The 24,555-nt window shown below is 38.9% G+C and overlaps 1 protein-coding gene across 3 annotated transcripts in view; it reads left to right on the forward strand.

Annotated features, from left to right (window-relative positions):
• The first annotated feature begins 9,359 nt into the window (after window positions 1-9,359).
• The window catches only part of MNAT1 (MNAT1 component of CDK activating kinase), a 236,227-nt gene continuing 221,031 nt past the window's right edge, over window positions 9,360-24,555 (forward strand). For 2 of the 3 annotated variants that reach the window (XM_054449240.2, XM_063651662.1), the window contains exon 1: window positions 9,360-9,563. In XM_054449240.2, the coding sequence (XP_054305215.1) occupies window positions 9,475-9,563 (89 nt within the window). In that variant the 5' untranslated portion in view covers window positions 9,360-9,474. The remainder of the gene's footprint in view (window positions 9,564-24,555) is intronic. The other variant, XM_054449241.2, reaches the window with a different exon arrangement.

Raw genomic sequence — 24,555 nt, forward strand, 5'->3', positions numbered from 1 at the left:
ATTCAACTTTCTTTCCCCCCCGAGACGGAGTCTCGCTCTGTCGCCCAGCCTGGAGTGCAGTGGCGTGATCTCGGCTCACTGCAAGCTCCGCCTCCCGGGTTCATGCCATTCTCTTGCCTCAGCCTCCCGAGTAGCTGGGACTACAGGCGCCCGCCACCACGCCCAGCTAATTTTTCTTTCTTTTTTTTTTTTTTTTGTATTTTTTAGTAGAGACGGGGTTTCACCACGTTAGCCAGGATGGTCTCGATCTCCTGACCTCGTGATCCGCCCGCCTCGGCTTCTCAAAATTCAACATTTTAATGACATCATCCTAACCTTTACTTCAGGGTGGCCTTGTATTGTGTCTGCTTCCCAGCTACTCATATCTGCCTACTTCAGCATATTACAAAGCAGCTGTCTAGGTCACCTGTTGTCATGATAAACTTGGTGAGATTTTCTTTTTTTGCAGACAGGCTTTATTTTATTGCTGGTCAATCAAGATGTCATTTGATGTAGGATTTAACTTGTTTTTGCATTACCCTAATGTGTTGACATCGCTGGTAGATTTAAAATTTATAACAACAGAAAAGGCCATATTATTTATTTGTTTATTTATTTATTTATTTTTTTGAGATGGGGTCTCACTCTGTTGCCCGGGCTGGAGTACAGTGGCATGATCTTGGTTCACTGCAACCTCTGCCTCCCGGGTTCAAGCGATTCTCCTGCCTCAGCCTCCTGAGTAGCTGGGGCTACAGGCACGTGCCACCATGCCCAAGTAATTTTTTATATTTTTAGTAGAGATGGGGTTTCACCGTGTTAGCCAGGATGGTCTCGATCTCCTGACTTCAAGATCCGCCCGCCTCGGTCTCCCAAAGTGCTGGGATTACAGATGTAAGCCACCGCGCCCGGCCAAGACCATGTGTTTCTACTCCACTGGAAACATCCAGTTAGTACCAAGCTTCAGGACAATAATTGAGATTCAGAACCTCCTTGAATTTTTGTTTGCTTGTTTGTTTGTTTTTCTTTGAGACAGGGTCTCTCTGATGCCCAGGCTGGAGTGCAGTGGCGTGATCTCAGCTCACTGCAACCTGCGCCTCCTGGGTTCAAGTGATTTTCCTGCATCAGCCTCCCGAGTAGCTGGGATTACAGGCACCTGCCAACCACACCCAGCTAATTTTTGTATTTTTAGTAGAGATGGGGTTTCACCATGTTGGCCAGGCTGGTCTTAAATTCCTGACCTCAAGTGATCCGCCCACCTCAGTCTCCCAGAGTGCTGGGATTAGAGGCATGAGCCACCACGCCTGGCCACATTTTTAAAAAAATATATTTTTTATTTGGAATGCTTTTGATTTACAGAAAAGTTACCAAAATAGTAGAGTTTCCACTTACCTTTCACCTAGTTCCCTTTAATTTTAACATCTTACATAATAATGGTATATTTATCTAAACAAATTAACATTGGCGCATTTCTATTAACTAACCTCTAGACTTTATTTGGATTTCACCAGTTTTTTTTTTTTTTCATTAATGTCTGCTTTCTGTCCTATGATCCAATCCAGGAGACCATGTTGCATTTAATTCCTTGAAATTTTAAAGCACATTTTTTAGAACAAAGTAGACAGGATATGGTGTGGTTTAGTGGAAAGGATGTGGATTTGAGGATCAGATAGCTAGACACAGGTTTAATCCTAGCTCTGCCATTTATTAGCTACTTGACTATAAAAAGTAGACTAAGTTGTTGTGAGGATTAAATGAGATAAGATGTGCCAGAAAGCACCTGGTGAGTAATTAATCCTTGGTAAATGTTTGTTATCTTCTTCCTAATATTGCAAAGTAGAAGACTTTTTAGTTGTATATACCTAATGAAAATTCCTTTGGCTATGTTTGGAGCCATCCCAACCCAGGTCACAGGAGTCTGCTTCAGAATTATTATCAATCAAATATAATGCATTGACTTGGAAAACCACTTACTGGGCTTCTGCATGTCTTCTGTATATTTGCCTCTAGAGCATCAAGTTCAACAGATTATATAGAAGTAACAGTGGCTTTTTATGACATCTGTAGCCTGTAGCTAGCTACATTGCTATTCCATACCTCCAGTAGGACCAGCTGTGAAGTCCACACCAAGATCCAGGTTCCTATAGCCATTTGACACTCAGAGCTCATTCTGCCAGCAATTCAAAGTAGACTCAAACATGGTTAGTTATATTGGAATGGAATACTAGACCTGAAGGTGTGTAGAGTTTATCCCAGAGCACTGGTTTTGCCAAATGGGTTGTAAAACTGATGAATACTTGCTTCTACGTCCTATGTGTGCCATGCTGTGAACATTGAGTCTGTTGTACTGATATGCTGTCTAAAACTGTGTTGCTCATGGAATACTACACAGCTATAAAAAAGAACGAAATCATGTCCTTTGTAGCAACACGGTTGCTGCTGGAAGCTGTTGTCTTAAGTGAATTAATGCAAAAACAGAAAACCAAATACCACATGTTATTTATAAGTGGGAGCTAGGCTGGGTGCAGTGGCTCATACCTGTAATCCCAGTGCTTTGGGAGGCCAATCTGAGGCTAGGAGTTTGTGAACAGCCTGGGCAACATAATGAGACCCTGTCTCTACAAAAAATAAAAAAAATTAGCTGGGCATGGTGGTGAGCGTCTGTAGTCACAGCTACCTGGCAGGCTGAAGTGGAAGGATTGCTTGCGTCCAGGAGTTTGAGGTTGCTGCCTGGATGATAGGGGGAAAAAAAAAGTAGAAGCTAAACATTGGGTACACGTGGACATAAAAATGGGAACAACAGACACTGGGGACTCCAAAAGGGGTGGGAGGGACGAAGGGGGTCAAGGGTTGAAAAACTACCTATTGAGTACTATATTCACTATTTGGTTGAAGGGTTCAATAGAAGCTTAAACCTCAACATCGTTCAGTATATCCATGTAACAAACCTACACATGTACCCCCTGAATCTAAAATAAAAATAAAAATCAATCTGTGTTGTAATTTGGGAAAACAGGATTGAGGCTGGGATTGTGTGAGAGTGAAGAGCAGAAAACCAATCTGTTTGTTTCTGTGTCTTTTCCTTCCAGCTTGAAGATAGTGATGAGTGTAGGTAAAAATCTTTGGCCATTTTAGTATATTGAAGACAATCAGGTGCAGCACAAAATTTTACACTTTGCTTGAATATATTTGATGGTTTTGCCATCAAGAATGGAGATTTCTTCTTTCATCAGTGAGTTTGGGCTGGGTGTGGTGGCTCACACCTGTAATCCCAGCACTTTGGGAGGCCCAGGTGGATGGATAGCTTGAGTCCTGGAGTTTGAGACCATCCTGGGTTACCATGGTGAAACCCCATCTCTACAAAAAATACAAAAATTAGCTGGGTGTGGTGACACTCACCTGTGGTCCTAGCTACTTGTGAGGCTGAAGTGGGAGGATCACCTGAGCCAGGGCTGCAGTGAGCCATGATCATGCCACTGAGCTCTAGCCTGGACACAGAGTGAGACCCTGTCCCGGGGGAAAAAAAGCATATGTACTGGTACTATTAGTGTATTAGAGAAATTAGGTTCTAAAGATAATGGATCTCCCATCCATTATTATTTAGTGATGGTTGATGATATGTAGTGAATATTTCTGAACGATCATTTATTTGCCAAACACTTATTGAGCCCTAAGTTCAAGGCACTGGGTTTAGTACCAAAGGATAGAAAGATGAATATATTGAGGTCTCTGTTCCTGAGGAGCTTAAAATTTTGTGGGGGAGATAAGACATTGATAAGTAACAATACAAGATATGGGATTGGTGAGGATAAAGAGTCTGATTTTGAGAGGAGGAGGGCAATTGGGAGGGAATTTTTAGCTGGGTCTTTAAGGACAATAATTTTGAGAGGATAAGGATAAAGGTTAATGAGAAGCAGAGGAAACAGAATGAGAAAAGCATGGAGCTGTGAAGGTGTGTGGTATATTTCTGAAATAGAGAGTAATCCAGTGTGTCTGGAGTGTGGGTTGTATGTAAATGTGGGATATTAGCTTAAAAGGAATGTTGGAGACAAATTATGGACTTTGAATGAAATGCTGTTTGCTGTGGGATATACAGTGGTGATGTCTGTGTGTCATATCATGGCCACCATTGATGACCCAGGATGGGTACTTGCCCCAAAACACTCAGAATCTTTTGCTGGGGGTTTTCAAACTTGTACTGGAAGAATTAAGGAAGACTAGTTGAGGGAATCTTAGATATAATGCTGGAAATTCTCAGTGACCAAGGTATCTGCATGTTTAGGACACTGATAAGCAGTAGGTGAGATGGAGAGTGACCTAGTGAGTCACATGGGCTACAGTGGAGAGAAGACATCCTGGCAGAGACTGAGTGCCAGATTCTAGTCATCTCCCAAGCATAGGAGCACTCTTACTTTTTTACGGTGATATGAATTTCCCCAGGATCCAGAGACCCCACTTGAACTGGCCTAGGGAAGAATTGTTCAAATTGGCAGTAAGGGAAAAGCAGCAGAGCCTCTTTGATGAAACTGTAAAATGTGAGCTGGGAACTACTGGGAGCCATGTTTCCAAGGTTTTGGAGAAAGCTCCTTTGAAAACTAACCTGATGAGAAAGACAGAGGTAAGTGAAATGGGATAGCAGGTCTTCAAGGCCGGCCAGCTGCACTCCTGTTCTTCACATTGTTTGATGTTGTGATCCAATAAATTCAACTTTTGCCTAGGCCAGTTCAATTGGAGTTTCTGGTTCCTGAGGAAGTTCACAGCCATTAAAAGTGTAATGCCAACCCCTGTGCCGGGGGCAAGCATTGTGATCCACAGACCTAGTAGAACCACATACATGTGGGGTGAGGGACTAAGGACTATTTCCCAAAAGAAGTGGAGTAGCGATGCTGTCCTTAGTAAAGGGAGGAAACGGTAAGTATCCTCTTCCGATGAGGAAAGCCCAACCTGGGTCCATAGCCTTGGGGCTGGAAAAGAAGGTCTGCATTTGAGAAACACTGTCCCATTCCCATAGAATCTACTGTTAACTGAGGTAGGAATGCTAGAGGATGAGCAGACTTGGGAAGAGAAATAAGGGCCTCAATTTTTCCACTTTTGGGATTCAGCTGTCTTCAGAAATGTATAGACCAATGGAACAGAACAGAGGCCTCAGAAATAACACCACACATCTACAACCATCTGATCTTTGACAAACCTGACAAAAACAAGAAATGGGGAAACGATTCCCTATTTAATAAATGCTACTGGGAAAACTGGCTAGCCATATGTAGAAAGCTGAAACTGGATCCCTTCCTTACACCTTATACAAAAATTAATTCAAGATGGATTAAAGACTTAAATGTTAGACCTAAAATTATAAAAACCCTAGAAGAAAACCTAGGCAATACCATTCAGGACATAGGCATGGGCAAGGACTTCATGACTAAAACACCAAAAGCAATGGCAACAAAAGCTAAAATAGACAAATGGGATCTAATTAAACTAAGGAGCTTCTGCACAGCAAAAGAAACTACCATCAGAGTGAACAGGCAACCTACAGAATGGGAGAAAATTTTTGCAATCTACCCATCTGACAAAGGGCTAATATCCAGAATCTACAAAGAACTTAAACAAATTTGCAAGAAAAAAGTCAAACAACCCCATCAAAAAGTGGGCAAAGGATATGAACAGACACTTTTCCAAAGAAGAGATTTATGCAGCCAACAGACACATGAAACAATGCTCATCATCACCGGTCATCAGAGAAATGCAAATCAAAACCACAATGAGATGCCATCTCACCCCAGTTAGAATGGCAATCATTAAAAAGTCAGGAAACAACAGGTGCTGGAGAGGATGTGGAGAAATAGGAATGCTTTTACACTGTTGGTGGGAGTGTAAATAGTTCAGCCATTGTGGAAGACAGTGTGGCGATTCCTCAAGGATCTAGAACTAGAAATACCGTTTGACCCAGCCATCCCATTACTGGGCATATACCCAAAGGATTATAAATCATGCTACTGTAAAGACACATGCACATGTATGTTTATTGCAGCACTATTCACAATAGCAAAGACTTGGAACCAACCCAAATGTCCATCAATGATAGACTGGATTAAGAAAATGTGGCACATATACACCATGGAATACTATGCAGCCATGAAAAAGGATGAGTTCATGTTCTTTGTAGCGATATGGATGAAACTGGAAACCATCATTCTGAGCAAACTGTCGCAAGGATAGAAAACCAAACACCACATGTTCTCACTCATAGGTGGGAATTGAACACTGAGAACACTTGGACATAGGGTGGGGAACATCACACACCGGGGCCTGAAGTGGGGTGGGGAGATGGGGGAGGGATAGCATTAGGAGAAATACCTAATGTAAATGACGAGTTAATGGGTGCAGCAAACCAACACGACATATGTATGCATATGTAACAAACCTGTACCCTATAACTTAAAGTATAATAATAAAAAACCTAAAAAAAAAATAAAATAGTAAAATAAAAACAATACATAGGAAGCCTAAGTTTCATATGTAAGCATATAGAAAAATGCATAATTTTGAAGTTCAGAAAATGAAAAAAATTTTTTCTTAGTCAACAAAAATTCATAAATAAAAAGAATTTGTAAACATATGAAGGTTCACCTTGGATGAACACGTTGGAAGGAACTTAAGCATGATTGAATTTTTTGTGTTGAGATGAATGTGTTTTTAATCTTTCAAAATTATATATTATGGTTAATAAATTATTTTCTCCTAAAAAAAAAAAAAGAAATGTAGGAAACTTGAGTTTGGTCGTTTTCTACATAGGCTGAGGTTCCATTTGAATTAGGAACCTGGTGCTGTCAGTGCTTTCCTTCTTAAAGCTCTCTGACCATTCCATGTTATTCATCCCCACCAGTGATAATGATGTACATTTCAGAGTTTCTGTAATGTATGAGGCATTGTAGTAGGGCCTTTATATATGTCTATGTCATGTAATTTAATCATTACAGCAATTTTATGAAGTGTATTATATGCAAGAAGGAAACTGAGGAACGGGAGGATTGGAAATTTGCTTCAAACACAGGTCTGACTGACGTAAAAGAAGGTTGGGCTCTTATTATTATATTATCCCACTTCTTTTAGATAATACTACTGCCAATATCCTAATACTACCATTAATAATGGCCAGCAGTTACTAAGCTCTTACTCTATGCTAGGTGCTTTAAATGAAGTATCTTTTATTCTTTACAAGTACTATCCTGAACTTAGAATTGGGAAAACTGAGGCTCAAGGACATATAAATCATGTGATGAAGCCAGCACTTGAATTCAGCTCTCTTGGTACTAGAGACCAAATCTATAAGTGCTATTTTCTACTGTCTTTAGGTCCATAAGTAAAGCTTATCTGACAGATTTCCAAGTCAGCTGTTGCTACCATGTTTCCAAGTTAGTAGTTTCCCACCTAGGAAAAGGATAAAGCTTGTAGCAATGCTACTTCTCACTATCTTTAGTGCTTTCTTTGCCTTAATCTTAAGTTTTGGGAGAAAGGAAAAGCAATTCACTTCACAACGTGGTTGGGGTCTCATCTTCAAAGACATAATTAAAACTGTCCTGGATAGCTGGGCATCATTACAGGCTCATGCCTGTAATCCCAGCACTTTGGGAGCCTGAGGTAGGAGGATTGCTTGAGCCCAGGAATTCAAGACCAGCCTGGGCAACATAGTGAGATCCCATTTCTTAAAAAAATAAAATAAAAAATTAGCTGGGACTGGTGGCTAGCGCCTGAGGTCCCAGCTACTTAGAAGGCTGTGGTGGGAGGATGACTTGAGCCCAGGAGTTCAAGGCTGCAATGAATTATGATTGGGCCACTGCACTCCAGCCTGGGCAACAGAAGGAGATCCTGTTTCAAAACAAACAAACAAACAAACAAACAAAAATTGTCCTAGTGGCAATAAACTTGTAATGCCATCTGAGTGGATGACCTCAATGTAGTATCGGCTAAAAATTTTATTTGCACATATGACATATTCATTCTTTCACTAGAAGTTTCTTGTATGTTATCAGCTGAGCTTACATGACTATGCAGTTATAAAGAAGTATAAAGCACAGGCTATTAAATGGTCCAAAATATAAAGTACTAGAGTTGCCTTTGTTCTTGAAGAGCTTCACTCTGAATCATGTAACTGGTCTGGATGTGGTCTTTCAATAAGACAATAGCAGCAGCATAATAAGCCTCCGGGTCAGCATAGTAGCATAGTATTTGGTGTTACCTATTTTAGTAAGTTTATGTTTGGTTAACTCCTGTTGAGGAATAATATTATGATCAAAGAGATGATATGGTTTATTTATTAGATGAATCCTTGATGTCTTCATACTAATGTAAAGCTCTGTCATAGCCTGCTTTGATCTGCTGGTTCCTGGGTGTGGTATCCAGCTGTTTGTCAGCGTCCCTCTCTATACCCATGGAAATCCCAACTGTATTTTTGGGTTTTGTGTTGCCTACCAGGTTCACTGTTTAAAAATGTGAGTTGGAATGTTCCTTTTTATGTTTTTATTGGAAAGAACACAAGTTCTATGATGAGTTAAAATTACTATAAATGTTTATAGCTTATACTCATTGTATCAGATTATTTGAAAAATCTTGTTTGCATGTTCCCTTCTGATGGAGTTTGGGTCAGATGAAGGTGGTTACAAAAAATGTTTGACACTAAAAACTTTCACATTACACTATTGTTTGATAGTCATTCATTAATTCTTCACTTAGTCTACTTACTCATTAAGTATCAAGAAATCTTTATTTTGGAGATGAATAAGATGTGTCCTTTACAGTGGGAAAGTTTATTATTTAATAGAGCTGTTTACAGACTTCAATTTGCCTTCTTGATAAATGTGATGAACATGGTTTACAATTTACAAAGATATTCAGGCTATCAGATCTTGGAATTGCTGAACTAAATTTTTCTGTATGTATTCTTACATGATTTTTTCCTAGGTATTTGGGGAAATAAATACTGTCTGATGGGGGAGTAGATAGCTTTTTCATATTTTGTATCTGCGAATGCATATTATCAGCTGAGCTGACATGACTATGCAATTATAAAGAAGTATAAAACACAGGCTATTAAATGGTCCTAAAGAAAGTAAGTACACCGCTCATGAATCTTTGAAATCATGGGAATGTTTCCAGACAGAACAAGATGGAATTTATCTTCCTAATTGTGACACAGTACCTTGAAAAATGCAACTGGGTGCGTGGAGATAAGGCTTTGTATAATTTGCCATTTTGAAAGTTCCCCTGTCGAATTCAAGGTATTAAGTTGCTTTATGGAAGGCTAAGACCAAGCCCTAGATGCAAGACCGGGGAACTGACTGCCGGAACGTTTGTGTTGCAGCGCCTTGCCCCTTGCCGGTGCTGTTTCGCGAAGGGACCGTCTCTGCCAAGCGCCTGTTGGTAGGAACCTGCTTGGTCGCGTCTGAGGGGGCTTGTAGGTGGCTCTGGCTGAAGCAGGCGCCTGGGAGGGAAACCGCCATGGACGATCAGGGTTGCCCTCGGTGTAAGACCACCAAATATCGGAACCCCTCCTTGAAGCTGATGGTGAATGTGTGCGGACACACGCTGTGAGTTGGGCGGCAGTGGATTCCGTGGGGGAGAGACGCGCTGGGTGGGAGGAGAGGGCCGGGAGATGCTAGGCCTCGTCTTGGGAGCAAAGGGCGTTGTTAGTTTCAACACTGGGGAGGAAAATGGGAAAAGAAGGTGCTGTGACTTTAAATGGACTGTAGGCGCTAGCCCCGAGCGGCTCTGGCCTGCTTTGAACTGCGGGTTCTCAGTGTGGCATCCAGCAGTTTGTCAGGTTCCCCCCTACATAGCTAATGAGTATCCCGACTGTATTTCCAGGCTTTGTGTTGTTTTCTGGGCTCTGGACATCGCTGATTAAAAGCGTGGGGGATTGGAGTGTTTATTTCATATGAAATGTTTTTATTGAAAAAGTGCGAAAGTGCTATGAAAACTTAAAATTTGCTTGAGTATATACTGCTGCTATTTATTGTATGAGTTAATTTAAAAACCCTGTGTGTATGCCCACTTATGCTGATGGAGTTCGGGTAGACTCCCATCACTAAAATGAAGAAAACCCGGACTCTAGGTAATTAATTTTGAAGATATAATTATGGCTGGCATTTGAGTGCACATTTTGTGCCAGACAGTGTTCTAAGCGCCTTACCATGAATTATCTCAGTTCATTCCTACAACAGTCCCATGAAGTAGGTACTGGTATTTCCATTTCACAGGGAAGGAAATCGAGACTGCTCAAGGTCCCTTATTAAGTGGGCCTTGAAAGAATTGGAACCCAGGAAGTCTGACTTTAGAACGCCCATTTTCAGGGGAAGGGGGCAGAAGGGGGGAGGTTGAGTTTGTGTATTTTGAAACAGGGATTGGTCAAAGTGTTTCTTGCCAGATTTCTTGTCAGATGTGGTTTAGTGAAGGTGGTTCTAGAAAGCACTTTGGGATAAAAAGGTGCCATATAATGGTGAGCATATATTCCTGTAGTTTCTTTCAGGTTTATTGGAGGCAAAAAATAATGGATAATCTACAGTGTGTAGACAAGGTCTCCTCCCAACCCCCAAGTGCTAACAAAAATGTAGAGCAATGACAGGGTCTTTAGGTAAGCATAAATTGCATGATTAGCTGTAGCTATAATTATTATATGGGATTTATTAGCTTACTTAACTTTTCTAATTGATCTTTATTTTCCTTTGCTTTACTCTGCAAAGAAGTATAGTAGAGCTGTGATTGAATGATTTAAGAGTAGAAGTAAGGTAAAAGTAATCAAGAAGAATGCATGGAAAAGGGAATTCTGCATGGAAAAACACTGTAGATAGACTGTTTTTAGAGAGATTTCGTTCAATTTCTCTCCATTTTTCTTTATCAGGTTTGTTATGGTGGAACAGGAAAGAGAGTTTGCTTTTTTTTGGGAAGGATACTAACTAAATGTAATTTACCAGAAGGATGCTAAATGTAATTTTCTGGCCTAGCAGCAATTAGCCATTCAGGAAGATTATACGATTTCAGTAACATAAATGGCATTTTAATTAGGCAATTATAAAATATTTATTTTAATTGAAATTGCTTTTGTTGTATCCTCAGCCCTTTTTGTTAAGGTCTAAGAGTTAAGACTTTCGTCTAATTCATTCTGGTGTTGCATTTAGTGTGGTTAATTTGCTAACCTGTTAGATATCAGGCTACATTTTACAGTCCTTTTTTGACTTGAAATGTGAACAAAATGAGTGAAAAGCTGTAGCGTATTGGCTGAGAGAACAAGCTTTGGAATGAGCCTGTCTGATTTCACATTCTTTACTCTTAGTGGCTCTGTGGCCTTAGGCAAATGACTAACTCTTTGTTAGCCGTTCTTCTTGTTGGTACAATAGAGAAAATAGTGCTGCTTGTATCACGCTCCTTAAGTATTAAATAATATATGGAAAATATTTAGAGATATTTAGTAGAGTTTCTGTCACATAATATTTGTTTACTATATATTGGCTATTTTATTATTATTATTCTTTGTGTGGCATGGGTGATAAGCAGGAATAAAATTAAAACAGGACTTATTTGGCCTGCTATGAAATACTTGCACAATAAGGATTAGCTTTAAATGATTTCAGTACACTATAAAATGTGAAAATACAGCTTTAATTGTAAGGACTCTGTTGTAATTTTCTTAATATGAACTCTTTACCATGTTGTCTAATTAATCATCCTTTTAAAGAAGTACTTTAATCTAGGCTAATACACTGCTGTTTCTGAATGGAGGAGAGAACTCACTGATTTTTTTGGCAATCATTTAAAAAATTTAAAATTAAATATACGCTATTAATAATAAAAGCAACGTAAGTTATTAAGTGAAAGGTAAAAATTTTTGTGGTTCACTTCTCCAGAGGTGATAACTTTTAGGTTGTTTGTGTATATTTTCAGATATTTTCTATGCATATACAAACATGGGTGTGTTTGGGTAGAAAACTTTTTCTTCCTTTAGCATAAACAGGAATATAGCATAAACATATATATGTGTGTATATATGTATATATTTCCTTGCTTTTTTCATTATGTATATTGGATAATCTCTCTAGATCAATATGCATATGTTTTCCTCTTTTAACAATTTGATAGTAGTCCATTGTTCAAATATAATTTATTTACCTCAATTTTTAAAATTAATATTTGTTTAATTATCCAGTTTTTCCTTGGAGTAAACATCCATAAATATGCATATATATGTACATATATGTCTTTGAACACTTAGGCCAGTGTATCATAAGATATAACAGGTAAAAATCACAAGGTAATGTCCAGCAGTGGAATTATTGGGTCAGAGTTTGTGGCTTTTAAATTTGATAAATATGGCCCAGTTGTTCTCCAAAAAGATTATGTCAAGACAGGCATGGCTGTGCCTACCTGTAATCCTAGCTACTTGGGAGGCTGAGGAGGGAGGATTCGAGACCAACTTGGACAACATAGGGAAACCCTATCTTAAAAAAAAAAAAAAAGATCTTGTCAATTATGTTCCCAACAACTGTATGGAGATTCCTATTGCCACACAACTTTGCCTATATTGGCTAATATTTTTTTTAAAATCTTGCATTTTTAAAGATGTTTAAAAGCATCTTATCACATGCTTTTCTGATAAGAAAAACATCTTGGATTTTTTTTTTTTTTTGAGACGAAGTCTTGCTCTGTCACCCAAGCTGGAGTGCAGTGGCTTGATCTCGGCTCACTGCAACCTCCACCTCCCAGGTTCAAGTGATTCTCCTGCCTCAGACTCCTGAGTAGCTGGGACTACAGTCGCATGCCACCATGCCCGGCTAATTTTTGTATTTTTAGTAGAGACGGGGTTTCACTATGTTGGCCAGGCTGGTCTCGAACTACTGACTTCGTGATCTAGCCGCCTCGATCCTCCCAAAGTGCTGGGATTACAGGTGTGAGCCACTGCGCCCGGCCTGAGATGGAGTTTTGCTCTTGTTGCCCAGGCTGGAGTGCAATGGCATGATAGCTCACCACAACCTCCGCCTACCAGGTTCAAGCAGTTCTCCTGTCTCAGCCTTCCGAGTAGCTGGGATTACAGACGTGCGCCACTACGTCTGGCTAATTTTGTAGTTTTAGTAGAGATGGGATTTCTCCATGTTGGTCAGGCTGGTCTTGAACTCCCAACCTCAGGTGATCCACCCGCCATGGTCTCCCAAAGTGCTGAGATTACAGGCGTGAGCCACCATGCCCAGCCTCATTTTGGCTGTTAATGAAAATTTTTTTGATAGTTTGTTGAGTTTTTATGGCATATATTTCATGGGATTGAATATAGGCATTTTTATAATATGCTTGTTAGTCTGAGAGGAGCAGGTATTATTTTGCTGAGTGATTCTGGCTCGGTCTTATGATGTTGTAGTCAAGTTGTTGGCTAGGACTGCAGTCTAGCTTTGACTGGGCCTGGAGTATCTGTTTCCAAGGTCACTCATGTGGCTCTTGTCAGGAGGCTTCAGTTCCTCCCCATGGACTCTCTTCCATTGGGCTACTTATGACATGGCTTCTCCCAGAACTAGTGATATGAGCAGAGGTGAGGAAGATTGGGGAGATAGAGGGGAGAAGAGAGAAAGGGAGGGAGGAAGGGAACTGGAAGCTGCAGAGCCTTTTAAAACCTAATGATAGAAGTGATATACCATCACCTCTGGTGTTTTGTAGTGTTATAATGTGGGAGAGTACACACAAGAGTGTGAATACCAAGAGTGTCAATATCATTGGGCTATCTTGAAGGCTGGCTTCCGCAGGATTTTATTATTATTATTTTTTTCATGTCCTCAAGTAGCAAAGACTTTTTGGAGGCAAGTGATAAAGTGAGTAGGAGTAGTGCTTCATAAAAGAGGAACTATAGGGTTATGGAAAAATTAACTAGGAGTTTTACTTATGGGAGAAAATACAGGAGCAGAGAGGAGAGAAAAGAGGTGAAACATTATTAAATACCTTTCTCTCTTAGCTGCTAGCAATTGAAGAAACATATTTCGCTACTTATCAATTTAATCTAGCAAATGCACAAATGAATTGATTGTATGCATATAGAAGAAGATTGGATTTCATGTTCTTTTTTTAATTTTTTCTGTTCAAGGGTGAACATTGTCTCAATTACAGAAAACAGTAATTTTTTTTCTTTATCAGGCCACCTATTTCAAGAAATGGGCCTTCCATTCTGAAGGCATATAGAATTAGATGGAGGCAGGGGTATCTAATTCTCATTTAACTACAGCCTTTAATAATTTAATTTCTGTCTGGGTGCAGTGGCTTACGCCTGTAATCCCAGCACTTTGGGAGGCTGAGGCGGGTGGATCACCTGAGGTCAGGAGTTCGAGACCATCCTGGCCAACATAGTGAAACCCCGTCTCTACTAAAAATACAAAAATTAGCTGGGTGTGGTGGCATGGGCCTGTAATCCCAGGTACTTGGGAGGCTAAGGCAGGAGAATCACTTGAACCTGGGAGGCAGAGGTTGCAGTGAGCCGAGATCACACCATTGTACTCCAGCCTAGGCTACAGAGCAAGACTCCATCTTAAAAAAAAAATTAATTTCTATCCCAACCATTCTTGGTAAAACCTGTCTCTGGAAATTTTACATGCTAAATCTACTTTTTTCATCACGCACAAGATGCAAAGTACAAGATAAGCAAAATCAAGTACCTACCATCTTGACATATAAAGGCAATGTTTTGTGATAGTTACTTAACATCTTTCTCTTTCTTTTTTTCCCTTTTTTTTTTTCTGTTTTCCTATTTCTCTCTCATTTACTGATGTTACTGGATAGTTTATCCTGAGGAGTCTGAATTTTGCTTATTGCATCTCTGTGATATTGTTAAATATGTTCTTCTGTTCTCAGTATTTCCTCTAAATTGTTAGTTATGTTTAAAAGTTTTATCAGATTAAGTTTGAATTTATTTGTTGATAAGAATAATAAGTGGTGTTAACTCATTTAATAGACTGATCTTATTCAGTACCTTTGTGCAAATTGGGAAACAGAGCCCCCTCTAGGTAGAAAATTAGGAAAAGGCACTTATTTTAGGTGGAAGATTTAGAAAAGGAACATTCTAGATATATTAATTTAGAATTTTCTGTTGTGATAAGACGACATACTCTATAAAATTTCAGCCTTTTGAAGTTTTCTGAAATCTTACTTATGGTCTAGCATATGGCCTGTCTTTGTGAACAATCATTGTACATTTGAAAAGAATATACATTCTGTGGTTGTTGGGTGTAGTGTAGTATAAGTTATAAACGTGGTACATACTACCATACCCATCTTGGTTGATAGCATTCCCAGATAGATCTTCTGTATCTTTATTAATTTATTTTATCTACTCATCTTATGAATTACTCCACTATGATTATAGATTTGTCAGTTTTTCTTTTAAGTTTTGTCATACTTTATGCATTTTGGAACTCTCTTGTTAGGTACATATTTGGGATTGTTATGCCTTCCTAATACATTTCTCGTTTTATCATTATGAAATGGGCCTTCTTTGTCTCTTGTAATACGCTTTTTCCTGAAGATTCTGTCTGATAATAATTTGGCACTGTCAGCTTTCTTGTGCCTACTATTTGATAGTATGCATTTTTCCATTCATTTACTTTAAAAAAATTTTTTAAGCCATGTGATATCAGTGGCACAATCATAAACTCCTGGGCTCAAATGATCCTCCTGCCTCAGCCTTTTGAGTAGCTAGGACTACAGGTGCATGGCACCACACCTGGCTTATTTATTTATTTATTATTTTTATTTTTTGAGACGGAATCTCGCTCTGTTGCCCAGGCTGGAGTGCAGTGGCGCGATCTCAGCTCACGGCAAGCTCCGCCTCCCAGGTTCACGCCATTCTCCTGCCTCAGCCTCCTGAGTAGCTAGACTACAGGTTCCCGCCACCATGCCTGGCTAATTTTTTGTATTTTTAGTAGAGATGGAGTTTCACCATGTTAGCCAGGATGGTCTTGATCTCCTGACCTTGTGATCTGCCCGCCCCGGCCTCCCAAAGTGCTGGGATTACAGGCGTGAGCCACTGCGCCCTGCCCAAAATTATGTCTTAATGATGAGTATCCATTCTGAGAAACTCATGTTAGGCAGTTTTACTGTGTGAACATCATACAGTGTGCTTATGGTATAGTACCTGGTATAGTCTATTATATACCTAAGCTATATGGTGTAGCTTATTGCTCCTAGGCTACAGGTCTGTATAGCATGTTACTGTACTAAATATTGTAGGCAGTTGTAACACAATGGTAAGTTTTTGTGTATCTAATCATATATAAACATAGAAAAGTTACAGTAAAAAAGGATAAAAAATGATACGCCTATATAGGGCAGTTACCCTGAAAGGAGTTTGCGGGACTGGAAGTTGTTCTGGGTGAGTCAGTGAGTAAGTGGTGAGTAATGTTAAGGCCTAGGATATTACTATACACTACCGTAGACATTATAAGCCCTGTACACTTAGGCTACACTAAATTTATAAAAAAATTTTCTTTCTTCAATAATAAACCCCAGCTTATGGTAACAATTTTACTTTATAAATTTTTATTTTCTTTTGAACTTTTTGACTGTTTTGTAATATCTGCTTAAAACACAAATTATGCAGCTATACAAAAATATTTTATTTATGTCCTTATTCTGTAAGACTTAAGCTTTTTTTCTATTGAAAACATTTTAAGGCCAGGCGTGGTGGCTCACACCTGTAATCCTAGCACTTTGGGAAGCTGAGGCGGGTGGATCACGAGGTCAGGAGATTGAGACCATCTTGGCTAACACAGTGAAACACCGTCTCTACTGAAAATACCAAAAATTAGCCGTGTGTGGTGGCACGCACCTGTAGTCCCAGCTACTTGGGAGGCTGAGGCAGGAGAATCGCTTGAACCTGGGAGGCAGAGGTTGCAGTGAGCTGAGATTGCGCTACTGCACTCCAGCCTGGGCAACAGAGCGAGGCTCTGTCTCAGAAAAAAAAAAAAAAAAAGGAAGAAAATGTTTTAAATTTACGTTTTCCTTTTTTTTGAGACAGGGTCTCGCTCTGTCACCCAGGCTGGAGTGCAGGGGCATGATCATGGCTCACTGCAGTCTTGGCATCCCTGGCTTAAGCAATCCTTCTGCTGTAGCCTTCTGAATAGCTGTGACTCCAGGTTGGCGCCACTGTGCCCAGTTAGTTTTTTGATTTTTAGTAGGGATGAGGTGTCATTATGTTGCTCAGGCTGGTCTTGAACTCCTGGGCTCAAGTGATCCTCTCACCTTGGCCTCCCAAAGTGCTGGGATTGCAGGCGTGAGCCACTACACGTGGCCCTATTTTTGTTTTTACTTTTTAAGCTTTTTCATTGAAAATGAAGGTACAAACATACACATTAGCACATACATTAGCCTAGACCTACACAGGGTCAGGATCATCAGTATCACTGCCTTCCCTCTCCACGTTTTTTCCCATTGGAAAGTCTTCGAGAGCAATAACATGCATGAAGTTGTCATCTCCCGTGATAACAATGCCTTCTAGAATACTTCCTGAATGATCTGCTGAGGCTGTTTCACAATTAACTTTTTTTTTATTAGTAGAAGGAGTACACTATAAAATAACAATTAAGAAGTCATAGTATAGTAAATACATAAACCAGTATCATAGTCGTTTATTATCATTATTAACTATTATGCACTGTGCATAATTGCATATGCTATATTTTCATACGACTGGTGGTGCAGTAGGTTTGTTTACCCCAGTATCACCACAAAAAGGTGAGAAGGTGAGTAATGTGTTATGCTAAGATGTTAGGATGGCTACGAAGTCATTAGGTAATAGGAATTTTTCAGCTGTATTATAATCTTAAGGAACAGACATCATTGTATATGTGGTCTGTCTTTGACCAAAATGTCCTTGTGTAGTGCATGACTATATATAGTTCTGAATTTTGGAGAAAATCTATCCAGATTTCTACCTACAGGTATCAGAAAGTTTCATAGCATCTTTGGCTTTGTGAACATTCTCTTTCCATGGAAGTTATGTTCTCAAACTTGTATTCCAAGAGTCAAACAGGTGAAGCTATCTATTGGACGTTCAAACTTATTTGTTAAAATGCAAGTTATTTTATTCTGTAAGGATCTAAAGTAGTAGTTCATTAGTTTCCTTTAGGGATACAAATAGAAATAGAAATGGAATTAATTTTTTCTCATTGCTTTTTTTCTGCCGTGGGCATAAAAATATTATGTCTAACAAATATATACTGATAGTATGATTGCCTGGGTTGGAATCCTAGGTTCGCTACTTATTATTAGTTATGAGATTTAGGGAAAATTAGTGATTCTTATTAAAACTTTTTCTCATCTGTACAAGAGTTCACTAGTAGTGATACCTTACAATTACTATGAAGATTAGATGAGGCACAGTTCGAGTAAATTTAAGAATTCAAGTAAATCTATGAATTCAAGTAAATTTACTCTATAATCTATAAAGAGTTATTTTCAGTATTCTATGTGCAAAAAATATATAGTTTTTCAGCTTAAGTTTCTGGAATCTTTTGGCAATTTATTTTCAGTTTACTTAGCAACTTGTTCCTGAGACAGCAAATAGAATGAGAATAATTGAGTGAAAATTAAATGAGATTTTAATGGTTTTCTTCAGGTTTCAAATGTGTTAAGCCTATTTTCAAAGAAAAAAATAAGACAACAGTAATTTACTAGTTGTTGTTGTTTACTAATAAATGTATTTGCAGTCTTTCTCAGACACTCAATAAATTTTCCAGGCCAGTGATTCCAAAACTTACCTCATCCTAAGAATCATCTGGGGTGCTTCTTTAAAATACAGATTTCTGGGCCCTACTATAGTCTTTTGAGGTGGGCACCAGTATTTTATACTACCTATCTAGGTAAATTTTGTGGTCTAAGAGGGTTGAAAACACAGATCTGGGGAAACAACAGTGAATGTGGCAGACATGGTTTCTGCCCCCATTACTTTTATAGTGTCTTAGTTCTTCTTTTGAGTCATTAAAAATAAATTCGTTTTTCTTTCTTTTTCTTTTTTGAGACGGAATCTCGTTCTGTTTCCCAGGCTGGAGTGCAGTGGCGCGATCTCGGCTCACTGCAAGCTTCGCCTCCCGGGTTCACGGCATTATCCTGCCTCAGCCTCCCGTGTAGCTGGGACTACAGGCGTCTGCCACCACGCCCGGCCAATCTTTTTTGTATTTTATTAGTAGAGATAGGGTTTCACCATGTTAGCCAGGATCGTCTCGGTCTCCTGACCTCGTGATCCGCTTGCCTCGGCCTCCCAAAGTGCTGGGATTACAGGCGTGAGCCACCGCGCCCAGCCTTTTTTTTTTTTTAAACAAAGAAGAAAAGGAAAGTTTATAGTTATAAAAATATTCTTTGTAGTTAAGATGTGAAAGTGGGCTTTATTGTTAAATAATCTATTTTTTAAAAAAATTACTATTTGCTAAAGAAACATAAACCTGAAATCTTGCAGCCTAATTTTAGCTGTTCTTCTGATTTAGGAAAAGGTCCTTTTGGGGAAGCAAATCATTTTGGTTGGTTGGGTACAGGTTTTGCAAAGTTAGTATCAAGGGAACAAAAATGTTTGGATGATACCAAATATACAAATGTTGTACGTGGTTCCAAATATGGAAATGGTTTTGTCTAAAGCAGCCACTGAAGAGAAATTATCTAAATATTAGCCCCTTTAGGAAAGTGGAATGTGATGTCTGATTTGGCTCTCAGGCTTAGTATGAAAGTTTGTGCAAAAGTACAGCTTACAAAATGCTATTTGTTTTATTAAAAGGATTGATAGGAAGTTGACATACTTAGTTAATTTAAATTTGGAAGTAGTTTAACAAACGTCTTTCTAGTTGTGTTTTGTGTCTCTTTCCACCTTCTTTTTTTTTTTTTTTTTTTTTAATCAAATGGGGAAACTGAAGCCTAAGAAAGGATATGTGGTTGCATAGCCCACTTGGACAGCTCCAGTCTCTTTTTTTGTGTGTAAATCCCAGTCAGAAATTAAATTTCAAAATTAATTTTCAATTAAATTTTAATTACCTGTTGGGTAAATAAATTTTTTTTTACTGTAATGCAACTGGATTGTAACTCAGACTCATGCATAAGATGAAAAAACTACAATATTAAAAATCATTTTGATCTACTTAGAACAATTTTCTCTTTATATTTTATTTTCTAGGGTGCTAGCTTACGATAAAAAGCATCTTTAAATATTCAATAATGATATTTTTCCTGATACTGTATTTGCCACATCTTTATTTTTTATTGATGATATATAAGCAATGACATAGTATTTGGTTTTTGAGGTATACTCAGATGTCAACTAGGAAGCCTAAATGAATTGTATTGTTGATGCAATGAAATGATTTGTATGATAACTTATTTTATAGTATTTTTATTTTTCATATTTTTAAAGACATATACATTATTTACATGTACAAACATATATATTCTCTACAAAAAGATAAGAAAATGTAAAATTTAACAGACTTTATCAGAAATGTTTGGAGTGTTAGGTTTTCTTTTCATTTACTAAGTTGGAATATGTAAAAAAAAAAAAAAAAAAGAATTTTGAGATGAGGATAAGTGATTGTATACCTCACTCAGTTTTTTTTTTAGAACACAAATATGATAGTGGTTATATCATTGAAAATTAATGAAGCCTCCATCAATATGGTGCAGTGCCTCTGCACCACTGATTTATATATATTTAATGAACTTGCTGTTCTAATTTCAGGTAACTGAAGCAAACTGCATCTAGCGCTAACTGGTTTACTTACAAACAATTCATCTCATTAAAATACAAATATCTTGAAATTTACCAATATTAAATATAATTTCTTTATAAATAGTTCTACTGTGTTTACTTCCTGGTGTTAACTGACATGTTTCTAAAGAAATCATCATATTTTGGTACTGTTTCAGATAATGTTACCAAAATATGTTGTTTTATTTGATCTTATTTCTTGCTACTGATCTAGAATGGATTTGGAATAGAAGATATGGGACAAAAAACTTTCAAAAGTGATAGGATTTATGAAGTATGACATGCCAGATGCTATATTTTTGAGATCTATTGGAGCATAAGTGAGGACCAGTTAAGGATCTATTTCTATATTGTTTGGGATTAGGAGTATAATTTTTAATATTTGCATTTTTAAAAAAATTTATTTTAAAATAGACTTATTTTAAGGATGTCTATTATGTTTTATTGAAAAGATGCCACAAGATAATATTAAAAAATGTTTTTGACAAAAGAAAAAAATTGTACATAATACTTTCACAGAGGAGTTCTTTTAATTTTTATCTTCTTATTTGTGTGTGTGTGTGCTCTGTAGTCTCAGCTGCTCTGGAGGCTGGGGTAGGAGGATTGCTTGAGCCCAGGAGGTCAAGGCTGCAGTGAGCTATGAGTGTGCCACTATATTGCAGCCTGGGTGACAGAGTGAGGCTCTGTCTCAAAGCAAACAAAAAACACTTTGGAGAATGCTGTTTTAAGTTTTGACTCAGTAACTAATTTTGTAAGAAATTTCATATTACTGTACCATTGCACTAGTTATTATTATTATTATTTTTTGAGATGGAGTCTCACTCTGTCGCCCAGGCTGGAGTGCAGTGGTGCGATCTTGGCTCACTGCAACCTCCGCCTCCTGGGTTAGAGCAGTTCTCCTGCCTCAGCTTCCTGAGTAGCTGGGATTACAGGTGTGCACCACCATGCCTGACTAATTTTTGTTATTTTTAGTAGAGACAGGGTTTTGCCATGTTGGCCAGGCTAGTCTTGAACTCCTGACCTCAGGTGACCCACCCACCTCGGCCTCCCAGAGTGCAGGGATTACAGGCGTGAGCTACCACACCCGGCTTGCACTAGTTATTTATTGCTGTCTAACAAATTATCCTAAAAGTAAATGGCTTAAAATAACAAACATTTATTTTCTCACGGTTCTTGTGCATCAGGAATTTGGGTATGGCTGAGCTGGGTAGTTTTGGCTCAGGGTGTCTCATGAGATTGCAATCAAGTTTCAGCTGGGGCTCTATTCATTTGAAGGCTTGACTGGAGTTGGAGGATAAACAGTTGACTGTTAAACAACATGAGTTTGAAGTGTGTGTCCACTTATATGTGGATTTCAAAAAACAAAACAAATAAGGATCGAAAATACAGTATTCACAGTATGCAAAACCCCATGTATATGGAGGGCTGACTGTATTAAGCTCACTTGTGGTTTTTGTCAGGAGTCCTCAGTTCTTTACTGTTATTTTTTGGCTAGAGGTGTCAGTTCTTTGTCACATGGGCCTCTCCTAAGGATTTCTTCAGTGTTCGCACAACACAGTAGCTTTCTTCTCCTCGGGTGGATGATTCAAGAGAGAGACAAACAGAAGCCGCGATGTCTTCCATGAACATCATTCAGCACCATCGTTTCTGCTGCATTCTGTTTGTTCAGAGTCCTAAATACAGCTCACATTCAGAGGAAGGGGAATTGGGCTTCACCTTTTGATGAAAGAAGTATAAAGAATTTGTGGCCGTATGTAAAACCACACCAACCACATATGTATGTTTATCACTGGAATACCTTGAATCCAAGAGGGCTCCCAATGATTCTTGTCTCCTACTTTTTATGTCCTTGCTTAGTTTCTCCCTGATTGTATCAGGGTTGCTTGTATAACCAATCGAATATGGTAGAAGTTTCTCATTTCCAAGGCTAGGTCTTTAACAAAGACTTTGTGGCTTTCCATGTGGTTGCTCTCTATGTTCTTGGGCAACTTGCTGTCATGAAAGACAGTTTATGTGTCGTCAGCAGCCTTATGAAGTTCCATGTGGTTAAGAACTGAGACCTTCTACTAACTGCCAAGTGAGTGAGCCACCTTAGTCTTCAGTCCCAGTCCTGTCTTCAGATGACTGCAGCCCCAGCTGATATCTTGACAAATAAGCTGCTCCTGGATTCCTGACACTGAGAAACTTTGTGAGATAATAAATTGTTTATTGTTTCAAGCTGTCAAGCTTGCTGGTGTTTTGTTATGCAGCAACAGATAACTAATAGAATTCCTTCATTATTAAAACAAAAGGCACATTGCCAAAAGCTGTACACATATTAGGGATTTTTTTTTTTTTTAAATAATAGGGAGAAATTTCTTTTTCTTTTTTTTTTTTTGAGACCGAGTCTCGCTCTGTCGCCCAAGCTGGAGTTGGAGTGCAGTGGCAGGTCTTGGCTCACTGAAACCTCCACCTCCCGGGTTCAAGCGATTCTCCTGTCTCGCCCTCCTGAGTAGCTGGGACTAGAGGCGCGTGCCACCACACCTGGCTGATTTTTTTTTATTTTTAGTAGAGACGGGGTTTCACCATGTTAGCCAGGATGGTCTTGATCTCCTGACCTTGTGATCTGCCCGCCTCGGCCTCCCAAAGTGCTGGGATTACAGGCGTGAGCCACTGCGCCCGGCAATAGGGAGAAATTTCTAAGGGCCCATGTTCAACAAGCCATTGTCATTAGAGAGAGAAGTGGCTTTTGTTCAGAGGCATATAAACTACTTTTATTCAGAAGTAATCAAGGGGGAATCTAGTAGTATTGTAAAGGTAAACATTTTAATATCATGTAAGATGTGATAATAATTTAGTGTTTTTAGTGAGAATCCTGTAAGCTTCCTGTCATTGACTAAGGTCTGGATTACATTCTATAATGCATGAAATAGCAATTTGAGGAACTAATTCTTTATTAAAATACTTTTACCTTGTTAATAGATTTGTTTCTGTAAGTAAGAAATACAGTGGAGTTGAATCTTATGTGGAATTTGTATATATGTATTTTTTTTTTTTTCCAGAGACAAAATCTCACTCTGTTGCCTGGGCTGGAGTGCAGTGGCATGATCATGGCTCACTGTAACTTCAAACCTCTGGGCTCAGGAACCCTTCTGCCTCAGCCTCTCAAATAGCTAGGACTATAGGTGTGTGCCACCATGCCTACCTAATTTTTTTTTTTTTAGACGCCCAGGCTGGAGTGCAGTGAAGTGATCTCAGCTCACTGCAACCTCTGCCTCCCAGGTTCAAGTGATTCTCCTGCCTCAGCCTCCAGAATAGCTAGGACTGCTGGCACGTGCCACCACACCCGGCTAATTTTTGTTTTTTTAGTGGAGATGGGGTTTCACCATGTTGGCCAGGATGTTCTTGATCTCCTGACCTCATGATCCACCCGCCTCGGCCCCCTAAAGTGCTGGTATTACAGGCGTGAGCCACCGTGCCTGGCCTAATTTTTTATTTTTTGTAGAGACAGGGTCAGGCTTTGTTGTCCATACTGGTCTTGAACTCTTAGGTTCAAGCCATCCTCCTGCCTTATCCTCCCAAAGTGTTGGGATTATAGGCTAGTCACTGCACGCAGCCTGGAATTTGTATTCTAAAGTCATGTAAAGCAGAAAATATAGTGACGATTACCCTTAATATTAAGGATCAGAACTTGTCCATAGGGGTAAATAATTTTTCCTTAAACCTAGTGCAGCCAGTTTTCCCTCCAGCATAGTAATAAATCAGTATTCCTCACCTGAACAGCAGATGAAATAATTGGCTCTTGTTTTGGCATTATGTTGAAAAGACTTACC

This window comes from Pongo pygmaeus, chromosome 15 (genome assembly GCF_028885625.2).
Source record: "Pongo pygmaeus isolate AG05252 chromosome 15, NHGRI_mPonPyg2-v2.0_pri, whole genome shotgun sequence".
Classification (NCBI taxonomy): Eukaryota; Metazoa; Chordata; class Mammalia; order Primates; family Hominidae; genus Pongo; species Pongo pygmaeus.